The sequence below is a fragment of the Oncorhynchus mykiss genome, chromosome 1, assembly GCF_057628025.1.
Source record: "Oncorhynchus mykiss isolate SJ-2025 chromosome 1, ASM5762802v1, whole genome shotgun sequence".
In the NCBI taxonomy this organism is placed as follows: Eukaryota; Metazoa; Chordata; class Actinopteri; order Salmoniformes; family Salmonidae; genus Oncorhynchus; species Oncorhynchus mykiss.
The window spans coordinates 49,986,021-50,005,736 of NC_143022.1; the positions used below are offsets into that span (position 1 = coordinate 49,986,021).

General features: G+C 41.9%; 1 protein-coding gene across 2 annotated transcripts in view; it reads right to left on the reverse strand.

Moving 5' to 3' along the window:
• The window catches only part of LOC110524212 (terminal nucleotidyltransferase 4B), a 51,215-nt gene extending 39,938 nt beyond the window's left edge, over positions 1–11,277 (reverse strand). For both annotated transcript variants that reach the window (XR_016495489.1, XM_021603662.3), the window contains exon 1: positions 10,387–11,277. Coding sequence is in view for 1 of the 2 variants with exons in the window: in XM_021603662.3 (XP_021459337.3) it covers positions 10,387–10,967 (581 nt within the window). In the remaining variant the exon portion in view is untranslated. The remainder of the gene's footprint in view (positions 1–10,386) is intronic.
• Positions 11,278–19,716: the final 8,439 nt, after the last annotated feature.

A 19,716-nucleotide genomic window follows, 5' to 3' on the forward strand; every position in this document is an offset into this window, starting at 1 on the left:
ATTGAGTGTATGTAAACTTCTGACCCACTGGGAATGTGATGAAAGAAATAAAAGCTGAAATAAATCACTCAATTATTATTCTGACATTTCACATTCTTCAAATAAAGCTGTGATCCTAACTTACCTAAAACAAGGAATTTTTACCAGGATTAAATGTCAGGAATTGTGAAAAGCTGAATTTAAATGTAGTTGGGTAAGGTGTATGTAAACTTCCGACTTCAACTGTAGGTATTTAATGACACATTATATAAACTTTAGTGTTTTATTTACATTTTAGAGGTGATAAGTTGGACAGATCGAGTGAAGAACGCAGTTTCCCCCCTTTCCCTATCACGCAGTAGGTTTCGCTTCCCCACCTTCCATTGTTAAAAAGACCTGACGGAGCTCATCGCCTTCTTCAATCATGGAGAGACGGGCAGCATGATGGTCTCGTCAATGATTGTGCTTTACAATGGTATTCATATTACAGTTGACCTGGAAGGACACTGCTCAAAAAATAAAGAGAACACTAAAATAACACATCCTAGATCTAAATGAATGAAATATTCTTATTAAATACTTTTTTCTTTACATAGTTGAATGTGCTGAAAACAAAATCACGCAAAAATTATCAATGGAAATCAAATTTATCAACCCATGGAGGTCTGGATTTGGAGTCACACTCAAAATTAAAGTGGAAAACAACACTACAGGCTGATCCAGCTTTGATGTAATGTCCTTAAAACAAGTCAAAATGAAGCTCAGTAGTGTGTGTGGCCTCCACGTGCCTGTATGACCTCCCTACAACGCCTGGGCATGCTCCTGATGAGGTGGTGGATGGTCTCCTGAGGGATCTCCTCCCAGACCTGGACTAAAGCATCCGCCAACTCCTGGACAGTCTGTGGTGCAGCGAGACATGATGTCCCAGATGTGCTCGCATTGATGTGCCATCCTGGATGAGCTGCACTACCTGAGCCACTTGTGTGGGTTGTAGACTCCGTCTCATGCTACCACTAGAGTGAAAGCACCGCCAGCATTCAAAAGTGACCAAAACATCAGCCAGGAAGCATAGGAACTGAGAAGTGGTCTGTGGATCCCCACCTGCAGAACCACTCCTTTATTGGGGGTGTCTTGCTAATTGCCTATAATTTCCACCTGTTGTCTTCCATTTGCACAACAGCATGTGAAATTTATTGTCAGTGTTGCTTCCTAAGTGGACAGTTTGATTTCACAGAAGTGTGATTGACTTGGAGTTACATTGGGTTGTTTAAGTGTTCCCTTTATTTTTTTGAGCAGTGTGTTACGTTTTTGGGACACTAAAATAAGGTCAATTGTACTTTACAGCACGATGTACAGAAGTGCGTTAGTTTCCAGTAGTGGTCGACCACAAAACAATAAATAGTTTTGTGAAACTAGTCATGGTTGACCCTATACAGTCAATGGGTCAATCAGCTGCTGTCTTCTTTCATTGAAATGCAAATCTATATAAAATAAGAAATACTAAGTATACTGTAAAACAACATTCTATTAGGTTGAATGAGTAGTGTTTCCAGCTGATCCCATTCCTCACTTGAACCCCATATAAAAGTTGTGCCCCACAATACATTTCTTCTTGTTTGTCTTCCTGCCAGCAGACTGTCTCTCCACCCTCAGCCTCTCTGACAGACCGTCTCCACCTTCCACCACCATGCACCAAATACTCACTGTTCACAGGCAGAAACTTGTGACACAACAGTTATCACTCATAATAACATTATTTGTTGAACAATAATTAGTTCATACATTCTGGTTTACGATACATTTTAACTTGCCACTAATAATAACTAATTATAATGTAAAACAACATTCTATAGGTTGAATGACGAGTGTTTCCAGCTGACCCCCCTTCATCACTTGAAAGACCAGGTAAAGTGATGTGCTCTACAATACATGTCTTCTTGTTTGTCTTCCTGCCAGTAGACCGTCTCTCCACCCTCAGCCTCTCTGATGGACTCTCTCTACCTTCCACCACCGTGCGCCAAAAATACTCAATGTGAATCCGAAGGCTGGCACCCTGAGCTTGAGCTGGTGTGGCTGGAGAGTAAAGGAGTCAATCTCAAACGTGAAAACTGTTCAAGGGTGTGTAGACTTTCACTAGGCGTTGTATACACATTGATTCTTGAAGAAGATAAGTTTTGTTGAGCTTAGTTGAACTGTTCTTCCCCATCAGAACCAAACATAAGCCTGTTTACAGTGGGGCAAAAAAGTATTTAGTCAGCCACCAATTGTGCAAGTTCTCCCACTTAAAAAGATGAGAGGCCTGTAATTTTCATCATAGGTACACTTCAACTATGACGGACAAAATGAGAAAAATAAAATAAAGTAAATCACATTGTAGGATTTTTAATGATCACAAGAACGGCCGACCTCTAATACATACATTTACAACGCTTTCGGAAAGTATTCAGACCCCTTCCTTACATTTTGTTATGTTACAGCCTTATTCTAAAATGAATTAAATTAAAAAATGTTCCTTATCAATACAAGGGGTGGCAGGAGCACTGGGCCAGTAAGAGCACTGGGCCAGTAACTGAAAGGTTGCTCGATTGAATCCCCGAGCTGACAAGGTAAAAATCTGTTGTTGTGCCCATGAACAAAACAGTTAACCCACTGTTCTTAGGCCGTCATTGTAAATAAGAATTTGTTCTTAACTGACTTTCCTAGTTAAATAAAGGTTACATTTAAATACTTTTTTTTAATTCATCTACACACTAGACCCTATAATGACAAAGCGAAAACAGGTTACGAATTTATTGCTAATTTATTAAAAAGAAACAGTAATACCTTAACACACAGTTTAAGTCAGAAGTTTACATACACCTTAGCCAATTACATTTAACCTCAGTTTCACATTCCTGACATTTAATCCTAGTACAAATTCCCTGTCTTAGGTCAGTTAGGATCACCACTTCATTTTAAGAACTTGAAATGTCAGAATAATAATTGAGTGATTTATTTCAGCTTTTATTTATTTCATCACATTCCCAGTGGGTCAGAAGTTTACATACACTCAATTAGTATTTGGTAGCATTGCCTTTAAATTGTTTAACTTGGATCAAATGTTTTGGGTAGCCTTCCACAAGCTTCCCACAATAAGTTGGGTGCATTTTGGGCCATTCCTCCTGACAGAGCTGGTGTAACGGAGTCAGGTTTGTAGGCCTCCTTGCTCACACACGCTTTTTTAGTTCTGCCCACACATTTTCTATAGGATTGAGGTCAGGGCTTTGTGATGGCCACTCCAATACCTTGACTTTGTTGTCCTTAAGCCATTTTGCCACAACTTTGGAAGTATGCTTGGGGTCATTGTCCATTTGCAACCAAGCTTTAACTTCCTGACTGAGGTCTTGAGATGTTGCTTCAATATAGCACCACATCATTTTCCATCCTCGTGATCTATTGATCTATTTTGTGTAGTGTACCAGTCCCTCCTGCAGCAAAGCAACCCCACAACATGATGCTAACACACCGTGCGTCATGGTTGGGATGGTGTTCTTCGGCTTGCAAGCCTCCCCCTTTTTCCTCCCAACATAACGATGCTCATTATGGCCAAAATGTTATATTTTTTGTTTCATCAGAACAGAGGGCATTTCTCCAAAAAGTACGATCTTTGTCCCATGTGCAGTTGCAAACCGTAGTCTTGCTTTTTTTAAATGGCAGTTTTGGAGCAGTGGCTTCTTCCTTGCTGAGCGGCCTTTCAGGTTATGTCGACATAGGTGTCGTTTTACTGTGGATATAGATTTCACTTTCGCACCAAAGTACGTTAATCTCTTGAAGACAGAATGCGTCTCCTTCCTGAGCGGTATGACGGTCAAATGGTGTTTATACTTGCGTACTATTGTTTCTACAGATGAACGTGGTACCTTCAGGCATTTGAAAATTGCTCCCAAGGATGAACCAGACTTGTGGAGGTCTATCTTTTTTTTCTGAGGTCTTGGCTGATTTCTTTTGATTGATGTCAAGAAAAGATGCCAAGATGTCAAGCAAAGAGGCACTGTTTGAAGGTAGGCCTTGAAATACATCCACAGGTACACCGCCAATTGACTCAAATTATGTCAATTAGCCTATCAGAAGCTTCTAAAGCCATGACATAATTTTCTGGAATGTTCCAAGCTGTTTAAAGGCACAGTCAACTTAGTGTACATAAACTTCTGACCCACTGGAATTGTGATTTATAAGTGAAATAATCTGTCTGTAAACAATTGTTGGAAAATTACTTGTCATGCACAATGTAGATGTCCTAACCGACTTGCCAAAACTATAGTTTGTTAACAAGAAAGTTCTGGAGTGGTTGAAAAACTAGTTAATGACTGCAACCTAAGTGCATGTAAACTTCTGACTTCAACTGTAGGTATTGAGAGCCTTTCCATTGACCCTTTACTTAATACTTTGTTGAAGCACCTTTTGGCAGTGACTACAGCCTCGAGTCTCCTTGGGTATGACGCTACAAGCTTAGCACACCTGTTGGAGAGTTTATTTTCTCTGCAGATCTTCTCAAGCTCTGTCAGGTTGAATGGGGAGCATTGCTGCACTGCTATTTTCAGGTCTCTTCAGAGATGTTCGATCAAGTTCAAATCCAGGCTCTGGCTGGGCCACTCAAGGACATTCAGAGACTTGTCCTGAAGCCACTCCCGTGTTGTCTTGGCTGTGTGCTTAGGGTTGTTGTCCTGTTGGAAGGTGAACCTTCGCCCCAATCTGAGGTCCTGAGCACTCTGGAGCAGGTTTTCATCAAGGATCTCTGTACTTTGCTCTGTTCATCTTTCCCTCGATCCTGACTAGTTTCCCAGTCCTTGCCACTGAAAAACATTCCCCCACAGCATGATGCTGCCATCACCTTGCTTCACCGTAGGGATGGTGCCAGGTTTCCTCCAGATGTTTTGCTTGACATTCAGGCCAAAGACTTCAGTCGTGGTTTCATCAGACCAGAGAATCGTATTTCTCATGGTCTGAGAGTCTAAGTGACTTTTACTGAGGAATGGCTTCCATCTGGCCAATCTACCATGAAGGCCTGATTGGTGGTGCTGCAGAGATAGTTGTCATTCTGGAAGTTCTCCCATATCTACAGAGGAACTCTGGAGCTCTGTCAGAGTGACCATAAGTTTCTTGGTCACCTTTCTGACCAAGGACCTTCTCCCGATTGCTCAGTTTGGCCTGGCGGCCAGCTCTAGGAAGTGTCTTGGTAGTTACAAACTTCTTTCATTTAAGAATGATGGAGGCCACTATGTGTTTGAGCACCTTCAATGCTGCACACATTTTTTGGTACCTTTCCCCAGATCTGTGCCTCGACACAATCTTGTTTCTGAGCTCTACAGACAATTCCTTGGTTTTTGCTCTGATATGCACTGTCAACTGTGGGACCTTTATATAGACAGGTGTGTGCCTTCCAAATCATGTCCAATCAATTGAATTTACCACAGGTGGACTCCAATCATGTTCTAGAAACATCAAGGATGATCAATGGAAACAGGATGCACTGGAGCTCAATTTCAAGTCTCATAGTAAAGGGTCTATAATGAATACTTATGTAAATTTAGTATTTTTTATTTTTAATACATTTGCAAACATTTTGAAAACATGTTTTTGCTTAGTCATTATGGGGTAGTGTGTGTAGATTGTGAGGTAAAAAAAAACAGCTTAATCCATTTTAGAATAAGGCTGTAATGTAACAAAATGTGGAAAAAGGGCAAGGGTCTGACTACTTTCTGAATGCATTGTACGAGACTAACTAGATAGAGCCAACACAGATGCCAAACAGCTAAAATCACATTAACTAAGGCTTTCTCTGTGCTGTGGGTGTTACGAAAACCAGATTGGAATTTTTCTAAAATAAAGTTGGGACTTAAAAATAACACGTTTCTCCAGATTTTTGCTTAACAATGGAAGGTTGGAAATTGGCTGAAAATTTGCTAAAATCAGAAAATCTAGATGACTTTTTTCAGAAGGGGTTTCACCATAGCAGTTTAGTGCAGTGGGGAAAGTGCCTGTGAACAGTTAGAGATTAACAATAGCTTGCACTTCTTCAGATATGAAGAAGGTGGTGGGGATAGCCTCGAGAAGGCAGGTAAAAGGCTTAAGTTGTGATATCAATTTCCAGTGCATGTCTGTGCCAACCAGGGAAAATAAATCCATAGTCCCTTTGCGTGGTAGCCTAGGACACATATCAAAATTCTCACCGGGTCTTGCTTGACTGATAACTAACATTAGATCTGTAATATGGCGCAAACTCATTACATTTAGATGTGGAGGAAAGTTCAAAGATTTGCGGGGGTAGGATTTATCAAGCCATCAATGGTCGAGAAGAGCACTATCTGATTATTCTGATAAATAGTGAGCAAGTTATAAAAATGAGCCCGTCTGGCATTTCTAAATTGCCTTGTTATATATGCCAAGTTGCCCTTATTTTGCAATTAAAGTGATCAACTAAATCATCAGAAGATGAAGGCAGAATAGGTGGAGTATTGTTCATACACTCCCATAAATTCTGTAGCAACTTCACAGGTAAGATAGTGTTTCTTAATAATGCGTTCAGTATTACCCTGTGCAATAGGCAACAAGGTAGTAAAAGAATACACAGTGGTGATCAGATAAAGCAACAGCAACAATAGAGGATACGTCAATAGAAAGCCCTTTGGTAATAACCAGGTCCAGAGTATGGCCGCATTTATGGGTGGGCCCAGGAACATGCTGGATAAAGTCCATAGAGCTCAAAAGATTCAGAAATTAAATGGCTAGGGAGTCAGTATCTTGGTCAACATGAATATTAAATGCACCCAACAGTTATTTTATCATAGTTCTCAAAGACAATAGTTCAGTTAAATCAGTAAAGAAAGTGGGGCAGTGTTTTGGCAGTGGTAGAAAAAGTACCCAATTGTCATACTTCAGTAAAAGTAAAGATATCTTAATAGTAAATGACTCAAGTAAGTCACCCAGTAAAATACTACTTAAGTAAAAGTTTAAAATGTATTTGGTTTAATATACTTAAGTATCAAAAGTAAATGTAATCGCTAAAATTGACATAAGTATCAAAAGTAGAAATAAAAATAATTTCAAATTCCTTATGTTATGCAAACCAGACGGCACTATACGCAATTTTTTTAATTTGTGGATAGCAAGGGCACACTACAACATTCAGACATGATTTACAAACAAAGCATGTGTGTTTATTTAACGAGTCCACCAGATCAGAGGCAGTAGGGATGACCAGGGATGTTCTGCTGATAAGTGTGTGAATTGGACCATTTTCCTGTGCTGCTAAGCATTCAAGTCAAGAAAAATGTATGGAGTAAAAAGTACAATATTTTCTTAAGGAATGTAGTGAAGTAAAAGTTGTCAAAAATATAAATAGTAAAGTACCCAAAACAACTACTTACGGTAGTACTTTAAAGTATTTCTACTTAAGTAGTTTTACACCACTGTGTTTTGGTGGCCTATACGGGGTTATGGCAAGCACGGGTGCCTGAAATTTAAACAGTACAGCATGATGCTCAAAAGACCCAAAGTCGCCAAACAAATGGTCTTACAGCTGAGAGCATTAGTAAAAAAAAAAAATAGAGGATGCCCCCCCCCCCCCCCCCTTATTCCCTTTTATGATAGAGTATGAAAAGCTGTTGTCTGGGTAGGGGGGATTGGTTGGAATAACTTATTAATGTTACAACCATGTTTTCTGACAGTCTTATCTATCAGAGTGGTAGGAGATGACAGTTTGTATAAACTCACTAGAAGGCAAAGTTAAAAGGAACATAAAATTAGGTTACTCACAATAACCATAGTGCCATTTCAACAGGAGTTGATAGGCTTTCCAAATTCTCTGTTGCTTATTTCTGACAGGGCGAACTGGAGCACTAATAGACCCTGTCCGCCAGTCTCAAAACAGTTTGCGATGTTGCTGGAAATAATCATGAACCGCTGGGGTTAGGGTGAATCTTGTCTCTTTTAAAAAGTGCTTGTTGCTCCCACAGCAAATCAAAGTTGTCACAAAAATAAACATTCCTGTCATTACAAAGATTCTTTGTGTACTCGTTCAGGGCAAAGAGTCAGCTGAAAAGTTACGAACCCCTTCGGCAACACGGGAGGGGGCCATAGATAATTATTATCTTCCCTGTGCTAGCGAGGGTGTTTGGAAAATGTTTCTCAGATCGCCTAAAAAAAAAAAGTTAGTTAAAACCTGTGTGAGTGACAATGGTGTCAATATTGGAGTAGTTGGCCAGAACCGTGGGCAGGGGGAGTTGATGTCATGGACACAGGCTCCTGGGTGACAGTGGACCTTGGTCAGTCCACAGATCGTAAGCAGGCCAAAATCTCACCGTCGAGCTGCCCACAATAATGGTGTTGATGGAATCTGATGGGGAAGCGATTTGCTGAACTGTGGTGGCTGTTAGGGAGGGTGCCACCGGGCACCTGCCGGCTGTTAGTATACACCCAGGATCCGTGCAGACTCCTGGGGCTGGTAGGTCCGTCTCAAGAGGGGCAAAGCTGTCAGATAGATGGATTGGATCTTTCGTATAGATGAAAGTGTGCCCAGACTGCCTCCCCAATCCTCTACGCCTTGCGAGTGTCCAGTCTCCCGTGGGCCGCGGAGTTGAGCTTTTACATCTGTCCGTTGGATTGGGACAGATCAACACCTCCCAACTCAGCAACAGCTTTGCTATAGGAGGCATTTAAAACTGAGATTCGATTTGCCTGGGTTACAGAGGTTTACTCAGAAGCATGTTATCCTTTTTTGCAGCTGAGCTAACAGACAGAGGATCTCTTCCCTAAGCTGCTTGATGGTGGTGCATTTAGGGCAGCACTCAAAATTGGCTCGGATTCTCCTCTATTCAATACTGGCCATGTAATTCTGACAAAGTAAAAATATATATTATTAGAATAGCCTAACTGACCATCTCAGTGGCCTTGTGGTTAGAGTGTCTGCCCTGAGATTGGAAGGTCGTGAGTCCGACTGCAAAAATGGGACATGATGCATCTCAGTTTAGCTCTCAGCATTAAGGAGAACGATTGGGGGTAACATCACATTGTAAAAATATATATTCTTTTTTAAATCTGGCAATCAACTGGACCTTGATAAGCTGACTGGTGTGTTTGAGCAGGGTTAGATAATAGCTCTCCAAATGGAGGGTTGACAGACCACATGGTTTTGAATCAGTTGCCCATCAGTGTAGTATTTTAATTTGTGGGGGGTTAAGTGCCTTGCTCAAGGCCACAACAGCAGAAGATATGATACATGGGATAAGAGGCCAGCAGCCTCCCATTGTCAATACCAGTGACAATAATTAAGGTTATTTTGTACAGTGGTTCCTTGCATCGTACAAAAACACAAAAAAAGTGTCACCTTTTTTTTGGGGGGGGGACAAGTGACTTGAGCTTTCAGACAAGTAAAGAATCAGTCCTACTTGCCCAAAGGCTAAAAAAAAAAGTGAATGTCAAGCCCTGGATAATGTCAGTGTTGCCTTGATTAGTAAGTAGCTGGGAACTTGCAGGGTCTGATACTTGTGAGATTTGTTTATGACAGTTTGCAGTGGAACATAATTGTTTGGTAAGCTACTCATAGGTGTGCTGCGAGCTACTGGTACTGTTGGAGACCCCTGTGCTAGGCTATTAATACAGCAGAGGAGATAAGACTAAAATGAAAAGGGTGGTTTCATTTCTACATGTTCAGGTCTCAGATCAGTGGTGGGGTTAACTGAAAAGCTCATAGAATGGGCCCCTAGCCATTTTAATAGTTTCGGGTGTAGGACCTACTTCTGATTCTGAAACTATATAGGATAGCGATGAAATATCCATAATTCAAGGAGCCCATACTATTATAAAATCATAAATGGAAAATTGAGGAATGCACGCTTCTCACTGAAAAACACTTGTACCACGAACTTCTCAGTATGTCAAGTAGGAAGGAGTTTGTGGAGTCTGAACCAGATGAGTCATTGGAATGTAACAGAGCTGAGCTAGCCTTGTGTGGTGCCAGTTCAGATCTACCTGGTCATGTTCCGAGGAAGGAAACAAAACTGAGGATAATAATAGCAGTCTACTCTAAAGTGGGCACCCAACTCTTTCAACTCACATGATCCCAAATGTGTGTTTGCACGAGTCTTATGATAAGACTTCACATATTGTAAACAACTGCTGCTGAATAGTACATATGATGTTCAACGAAAGTCATCTTTATCACTGACGAGCTAGAAAAGACAGGCAATATGTGATCATTCTGTGTGAGAAATCTCCTCATGTAGATCAACTTATCAGGTGGCTCATAACTTATTGGCAAAACACACACCAATGTCCCTCCCTGTGTTCTGTAATACATTGACATCCTGCCAGTTCAAACATGACACGTGTGTGTAGAGGAGTTCTGCTGCCCCAGGCATCCTTCCTTACCCCAAAATCCCTGCAGAGTAGTTCCTGGTTTTCCAAGGCGTGCCTGTGTAACCAACTCCATGGCACCCAGCGTCGTCCACTGCAGAGTTACTGCCAATACTCAATAAACTGCGGTTAAATCCGAAAGTGCTCGCTCGGTTGTCTCTTCTCCGTCTGTTCCCAAGTCCACATTCTCTTTCTCGTTCTCTGAGGCTACCGAACGCAGTGCCACCCACTACCCAAGGTCCACTACTACCCCTCCCCGCAGGATGCTGGTTGATATTTGCTTCCAATAGGTCGAATTTATGTTCTATTTCATTATCGCCTTTTGGATTGATCGTCCCTTGCATCCTCGTCTCACTGCTGCTCGTGACAGCGTCGGGGACTCCGTTCTGAATCACGTTGCCCGTGCCCCAGTTCACGGATACCGTTGTACTAGGGCTCGTCTTGGTGGTGGGCGTGTTCCACACAGCAGATCCGTGGTTGTTATGATTACTCAAACTCAAATTGCCCAGACCTTGTGTCGTTTCCCAAATATTCATCCACGCGCTATTGGCAGGGCCGAGCTGTTCTGGCTGGAACCAGGCGATTCTTGGATCCATGGAGTGGAGCACACGGGCGACGCAGCCGTGCACGACACGCTCGCTGCTGGCTAGGTGTGCGTAAGCTAGCTAACGATGCAGGAGGCTTGACAACTTCTGCCGTACAGTTTATGCAAATCCAATCATGTAGATGTAAACAACCGTATGTATTAACGACACTAAATTCAGTTGTGAGAATACATGATCTAGACGTCGAATACTTACTAAGAACAAACGCGACAGGCTATGTGCAATTTTCTCCAGCGACTCCGTCAATGGCGGAGCTGATAACATTGCGCAAACTCCACTCTCGGGACAGTAGACTGGAGGTGGGCGGAGAGGGGTGTTTCCGAAGTCACGGAGCTTGACAAATTAAATCACTCTGGCTGCTGGGAAACAATCCATCTGCTTAAAATATGAACAAAATAGACAGACATTGATGTTTTATCTTATATTCGACGTTATTGAATATTTCCACAAGTATTTATTGCTATCTGTTTTGCCTGTGCCAATAATGATATTAACCACTTAATTTCTCCACTACTTTGAGTTTTATTGGGGTAACGTAATTATGTGCACAAGCACAAAACAGCACATCTGTCATTTTAGTGCCGTTCAAATCTGCCATGTCAGTAATTTTTACATGGCAGGAGAGTAACAATTCCAGCCAGAATAACCTACTGTTTTTTTGGCAAACTCCAAAGTCCTCTGACAATACTTGCCCGGTGCGAATCGACATCCCTGAGAAATGTCTGAGTTTGACAGATGTTGCTCGCGGTTTGAGTAAGAAAACAGTAACTGATTCGATAAATTAAACGAAGTGCTGAATATAGTAGATATATGAAGGGCCTATAGTACATGTATCAACTTTCACAGTGAATGCTTTTGTAAATACTTTTTGTGCGAATGAATTGAACATAGCCAAATGCATCATAAACAAATATTGCGTCTATTTAATGCAACCCTTGCTGTTAATAGATCGCAAAGCAGCATACAACTGAGCTAAACGTTTGGAAATGACAAGTTCGCTTTCTCATCCATAGCCTAAACATGCATATCAAGTGCAAGTGCGCTGTTTGGCTCACATCTGAAGGCTGATGGAACCTCCAGGCTTCAGACAGAACTGTCAATTTATTGAAAAAAGAGAAAGAATTAGAGGTGGCAGTTTGGAAAAAAATAGTCCCGTCCGAATCGTGCTCTGGAATAACGGACATTCTGGGGTTATAATTACATAACCAAAATTATTTAGTAATACTCGTCATGTGCGAATAGGTCTTTAGACACAGATCAGATTACCTCCAATCAGATTACCTCCAAAAATCCTAACCTTCACCGTGAGGTAGTAACATGCAAAATTATTTTAGATCAGTATCTATAGTGGTAACTTCCTCTCCAATGTGAGAGCTGCAAAGATAAATCTTCGATCGATTGGTAGTCTGAGTTTATAGATATAGAGTGGGATGAGTATTGGGTCCCTCACACTATGGTATCAAAGCAAATGTGAAGGTAGGCATAGTGATTGAGGTCAAAAGGTTGATCTGTAGAAAAGAGGAAAAAGTTTAAGTTTATCAGTGCTACTGAGGTTTGAGAAGGTTTTTCCTGTAACCGAAAGGTTGCTGGATCGAATCCCTGAGTTGACAAGTTACAAATCTGTCATTCTGCCCCTGAACAAGGCAGTTAACCCCAGTAGGCCGTCATTGTAAAGAATTTGTTCTTAACTGACTTGCCTAGTTAAATAACAACCCTCATCGAATATTAAAATCAAGATACAATAATGAGAAGTATCCACCAATCCAAAGAAAGGATAGGCGGGAGCTAGACAGCACACTCGCGTCTCACAGAGTAGGCATTCCCTAACGGAAATATATGCTAGAACGCGCCAATAGGATCTCGCTAGCTCGTGCTTGGCTCTGCCTACCTCCTTGCTTGTTCTGCCAACTATGACTAATTTCTTCAAATTTGAAACGACTGGCTGTGGCCTATCTTGGTTTAGTTATAAAGATCTTAGGGAAAGTAGTGGGCGTGTTGAATGTAAAGTGGGTGCGTTCTGCTCTAGTTAGACGGTTTTGATTGTGGTTTTCATTTCTTCCGTTTCTTACCACGGAAGAAATTGAGCTATGATACTGGGAGAGTTTGGACTTATGTTTTTAAGCCAGAGGATGAGTCTGAGTCCTATCTCACTTAGTTTTATACAAATAAGTGTACATTTTCAGTTATAAAACTGGCAATTCTTTATTTTTTATTAAAAGTATTGTTGATAGATGTACTGTTGCTTCATGTGTTTTATGCGTGTGCTTACCGTGACTGTCACCCTGATATTGGCTTAAAGCTAGCTACTTCCCATACCGTTACCAGACAGTAGGGCTTGTCAAGCTCGAGGGAAAAGGTGTTAAACAAATCAAAATATATTTTATATTCTTCCCTTTGCCTTGATGACAACTTTGCACACTCTTGGCATTCTCTCAACCAGCTTCATGAGGAAATCACCAGGAATGCATTTCAATTAACAGGTGTGCATTGTTAAAAATGAATTTGTGTAATTTATTTCCTTCTTAATGCATTTTAGCCAATCAGTTGTGTTGTGACAAGATAGGGGTGGTATACAGAAGATAGCCCTACGTTAACCTTTTCATATGTGAGTTCTAAATATATCTAACGGTCACCCCAGCGTGAGTTGTTTTATGCACGTGATGTCAGAATGCACTCACTGTTCCAAAATGTGATTATTACGCAACAGGACAGTTAACACGCGCTGCCTGCTAATTATCTATAAACTGTGTTTCAACTTGTCAATTTCAAAATATTTTCTAACAAGTTGTATTTTCTAACAGTTTAATTAAGGTTTGTTCCTCCTCCTCATTAATTCACATAGAAGTAGCCCATTTCAATGTTGCGGACAATTTATGTTTGAGGCTTTACTGAGCAGGACAAACTTCTCTCTTAGAGGAGAGCCAACGCACTTCACCAATGTTTGCGCAGATCATGTTTGCAGACATTTGCACAGTCTTGCACAAATTGGAAATGTTCTGGCTGGCGCTCGCATTGCCCTCCTTGTTGTTTTCCTTACAAATAATAACTTTGGACATGTGTGCGTTCCTATCACAGTAAGTTCCTTATTTTCTGTATATTGTGTTGTCGTTTCTACTGTAGGCGTATACAGTATGTATGTATGTATGTATGTAGCATAATGTATTTACAGTTTTATTCACATGTTTTCAAGTACTGGTGACGAATAATGCATCGTGATTATTGCATAGATTGTAATGGACACCTATGATGTGTGTAAAATACTTTTTTAGGTTGTACTGAGATAATGCTATGCTAATTGCCAGCTGTCAGACCAAAGATCTGTCAGACCAAAGATGTTATAATGAGTTGAAGGAATGGTTCTCACTCATCTTTCGGGTAAACTTCCGGAAGTGAATGAAGGGAAGTGAATGATCTTAGAAGACACACCCCATTCAACATGCATACTATACATGCATACTATAAACATACAAAACTCATCTTGTCTCCTCTTATCTTTGGTTTTTGCAAAAAAACAAACATGGCGGCACGCACAAACTACCCATCGTCGGATTACTTTCGATTTCTAGAAAGTGTTTTACTCAATTATTTACATCAATGTTGAGCTCACCCATGATATGATTCATTATAAATAGTAATTGCTATTAGCTAATTCATATTGTAGTTTCTGTCAGACGAAAGGTATGACCACTTGTTATGTCAATTTTTTTCTCCGTTAGCACTAGGACAAATGTAGCCTACATTTTCCAGGTTGGATGATTGTGTTATGCTGTAGCTACTTCTGTGAATGTCTGAACATTGCATCCAAAAATAAACTGGTCACATTCTGGGCATAACTTTGTAAGGACCGTGTTTGTGCAAAATGTTTCTGTGAGAGAAGTGTGGGCAGCTCAATTGCTGATTGTTGCATCAAACGGAACTTGAAGTTCTAACCACATTCTACAGTGGTGTACGCTGCAGAGACCACTGTAGAATAATTATACCAATTTGTTGGTATGTGTGAAAAGGTCAAGGCATGAAGGTCAGTAAATGCGGAAAATGTCAAGAATCTGGCAAGTTCCTTCAAGTGCAGTCGCAAAAACCATCAAGCGCTATAATGAAACTGGCTCTCATGAGGACAGCCACAGGAAAGGAACACCCTGAGTTACCTCTGTTGCAGAGGATACAGTCATTAGAGTTAACTGCACCTCAGATTGCAGCCCAAATAAATGCTTCACAGAGTGCAAGTACAGACACATCTTGAAAGGACAACAGGTGCAGACACTTAACTGAAAAATGTAAAGATCTCTTCAATATCAGGTTTGTCCTAAATCTAAATGTATATTGTTTAATATGTTACCATCTATCTTTTCATATTTGTGCCATTCATTCAGAAAATGGACACAATTCAACAGATGTCAACGGGTAAGAATATGTAGGCTATAAGAATATGTTGAAGGCTAGCTGTATTTGCATGCAGATATCTGAACTAGGGATGTACGATATATCGGTGAACATATCTGAATCGGCCGATATTAGCTAAAAAGTCTAACATCGGTATCGGCCGATGTCTAGTTTAACGTCAATGTGCAAAACCCAGCATTCCTGAACCAGCCCACAATGTCTGCTGTGTGGATCGAGCAGTCAACAAGTCAAGCAGTCTTTTGAAAAAGTAACACATTTTCAGCGAGACAACTCATAGGCAAAATCCATCAAAGCCAAGATAATGGAATTCATTGCCCTTGACAATCAACCGTTTTCTGTCGCGGGTGATGTTGGCTGTCACCGACTGATCGAGCAACGGTACACACTACCAAGTGCGCTATTTTTCAGATGTTGCCCTACCGGAGTTACACAGTAATAGCTTCACGACATACATACTATGGAACGCCTTCCTCCTCTCCAGCACTGCCAGAGTCTCCCGTCTGTCCAGCGCCGCCAGAGCCTTCCTCCTGCTCAGCGCCGCCAGAGCCTTTCTCCTGCTCAGCGCCGCCAGAGCCTTTCTCCTGCTCAGCGCCGCCAGAGCCTTTCTCCTGCTCAGCGCCGCCAGAGCCTTTCTCCTGCTCAGCGCCGCCAGAGCCTTTCTCCTGCTCAGCGCCGCCAGAGCCTTTCTCCTGCTCAGCGCCGCCAGAGTCTCCCGTCTGTCCTGAGCCGCCAGTCTCCCGTCTGTCCTGAGCCGCCAGTCTCCCGTCTGTCCTGAGCCGCCAGAGTCTCCCGTCTGTCCTGAGCCGCCAGAGTCTCCCGTCTGTCCTGAGCCGCCAGAGTCTCCCGTCTGCCCTGAGCCGCCAGAGTCTCCCGTCTGCCCTGAGCCGCCAGAGTCTCCCGTCTGCCCTGAGCCGCCAGAGTCTCCCGTCTGCCCTGAGCCGCCAGAGTCTCCCGTCTGCCCTGAGCCGCCAGAGTCTCCCGTCTGCCCTGAGCCGCCAGAGTCTCCCGTCTGCCCTGAGCCGCCAGAGTCTCCCGTCTGCCCTGAGCCGCCAGAGTCTCCCGTCTGCCCTGAGCCGCCAGAGTCTCCCGTCTGCCCTGAGCCGCCAGAGTCTCCCGTCTGCCCTGAGCCGCCAGAGTCTCCCGTCTGCCCTGAGCCGCCAGAGTCTCCCGTCTGCCCTGAGCCGCCAGAGTCTCCCGTCTGCCCTGAGCCGCCAGAGTCTGCCGTCTGCCCTGAGCCGCCAGAGTCTGCCGTCTGCCCTGAGCCGCCAGAGTCTGCCGTCTGCCCTGAGCCGCCAGAGTCTGCCGTCTGCCCTGAGCCGCCAGAGTCTGCCGTCTGCCCTGAGCCGCCAGAGTCTGCCGTCTGCCCTGAGCCGCCAGAGTCTGCCGTCTGCCCTGAGCCGCCAGAGTCTCCCGTCTGCCCTGAGCCGCCCTGAGCCGCCAAAAATGCTCACTTTTGTGTCTGTCTGCAGGTATACAGACAAGGAGGCATATACCTACACCTCTGATGAATATAACAGGAAACCTGCTCGATCACCATTCGCTGCAAAATCATTCTGGCTATGGATACGGAGAGCATCAACACGCCAGAGGATATACCCATTGGACTTTGCTACTAAAATCATAACAAACACTGAGAACTAGAGGATTGTGTTGTTGTTATTATTATGCATATTATAATGAATAATAATAATGATAACTGGGCTGGTGGGGTATTTTTTTTAAATTACTCAAATTTTCTTCAAAAGGTTCTTTGAGGATCCATTAAAAAGGGTTCTTCAAAGAACTTATAGGGGTACCATCACCGTTTCAATTTGAAGAACGCCTAAAGGATACTCCAGGAACCTTTTCTTGAAGGCAAACTGAAATCTTATGAGAAATATTTGTTTGATTGTTTTCACAGTTTTTTATTTCTTTAAAACCAGTCAACTGGTTGTTTGGAACTTTTTTTCTGCACCCAACTGTGAAAACATTGTTCCGCTGTCTCTGTGAATGGGCATGAGTTAACCCTGCAATTTTTGTAAATGTGTAATTGGTGCTACTGTTGTTTTTTTAATTGAATTTTGACATAGGCCTATGCGCCTGTCGAAGGGATTGAATTAGTCTAATTTATTAATGTTAGACAGGGTTCTTGTTTTGTCTTTCATTTCTTTTTTGTAAAAAATGTACAGTGTTAATTATTATAACACTTAACTTACCTGTTTACTTCGCCTCTTCCTCTCTGGTTTTAGGCTATTTAAATTACACAAGCTATCGTCAAAGAATATGCCTATCAGAGAGAGTGCGATGCCTAAAACCAGGGGAGCTGTCAAGGCTGCGCACAGCAGAAATGGCACTGAAATATTCTAGTTTATACACATGTATTCAAATAAAACATGCCTTTTTATAAGTTGATAAGCAAATGGGCAGCATCATGCACATGCAAGTTCTCTCTAGAATGCACATGTATTATTCCTAGTATGAAAATGCAATAATGAGGTGGTGTGTACGTGTGTGCGCATTCGTTTCAGCATGTTTTTGGGAACACAGGAGTCGGGGACGAATACAAAAATCCTGCAGTCGTGTACCACCAGTTGCAGCAGTCTATGGAACGCTGTTTGGGTCATAAAGCACGTGGTCAAAACAATATTTTTTAACGCTACTTATGTAAAGTAAGCTGAACACGTACACGCGTTAAATTAGCGTCTTCACTCGCTAAATTAAGCTTGTGCAAATGTGCTTGCAGGTGGTCCAGCATGTGCTAAATAAACGTCTGCAAGCGGTCCTGCACATGTCAAATTAACCCTACAGCTGCGAAATATACACGGACACATGCTAATTTAGCCGTTCTTTAATGTTTTTACCATCCAATTTCCCTAGGTCCTCCTTTCAACCAGATTTCACAGTTTGAAGGAACTTCCTTTTCCACTGCTAGCAGAGTATGAACCTTCACAAGATAACGATTTTGTCTTTGAAAATTGTTGTTACTGAATCATAATGTTTATCAGCTAGTTTGCAGTGGAAAGATCTGTTTCTCATTACTGGCTATAAAATTCAGCTAACAATCAAGCACCAGGATCAGCCGTGCTTAGCATAAACTAAGTCAGATAATGGCTAGCTAATTTAGCTAACGTAGGTAGCCTCGAACCCCGGCCATATTATATTATAGTTAGCCTCAACCTCTGCCCGACTATACTGCTAACCGCAGTGAACGGCGCCATCTTGTGTTTTATTAAAAGCTCTGATGAAAAAACTACAACAGCCATGGGAACACATTGGACTATGTTAACATTATCAAGGTAAATTACATGCTAGCAAGATTGTTGCTTGAATGCAGGGCCAGGCATATATAGATTAGACAACAGAGATACTCCAAAAACACCCTACTCATAATCCTGGTAGTTGTTGATTTTTGTACTATGTTGTCTCTATTTTGATTTATCATAGACTAAAGGACGACAAGCTACCTAAATGTGACTTATCGGCCAGCATTGAAGGACATGTTTTTGAGTTACGTTTTTAGCCCAAAACCTTGTATTTAAGCAAAACAACAGCTGAAGGTAGGCAACTTCTTCAGCCTGACTGGCTGTCATTTCAATGCTAGCGTTAGCTGCGCTAGCTCACGATTAGCATGAAGACACTGAAAAGCTCACATAAAACAAATTTATCCAGTGACAACCTTGTAAAACCTTTGCTAACATCTACAACATATCAGTTTTCGAACGGAATAGACTTTAATGTGGACGTTCACTTCATTTTTTGAATATTTACATTCCATCAATGCCTATTAGGGTAAAATAACAACTTCAGGCATATACCCAGTACTACAGTGCCTTGCGAAAGTATTCGGCCCCCTTGAACTTTGCGACTTTTTGCCACATTTCAGGCTTCAAACATAAAGATATAAAACTGTATTTTTTTGTGAAGAATCAACAACAAGTGGGACACAATCATGAAGTGGAACGACATTTATTGGATATTTCAAACTTTCTTAACAAATCAAAAACTGAAAAATTGGGCGTGCAAAATTATTCAGCCCCTTTACTTTCAGTGCAGCAAACTCTCTCCAGAAGTTCAGTGAGGATCTCTGAATGATCCAATGTTGACCTAAATGACTAATGATGATAAATACAATCCACCTGTGTGTAATCAAGTCTCCGTATAAATGCACCTGCACTGCGATAGTCTCAGAGGTCCGTTAAAAGCGCAGAGAGCATCCTGAAGAACAAGGAACACACCAGGCAGGTCCGAGATACTGTTGTGAAGAAGTTTAAAGCCGGATTTGGATACAAAAATATTTCCCAAGCTTTAAACATCCCAAGGAGCACTGTGCAAGCGATAATATTGAAATGGAAGGAGTATC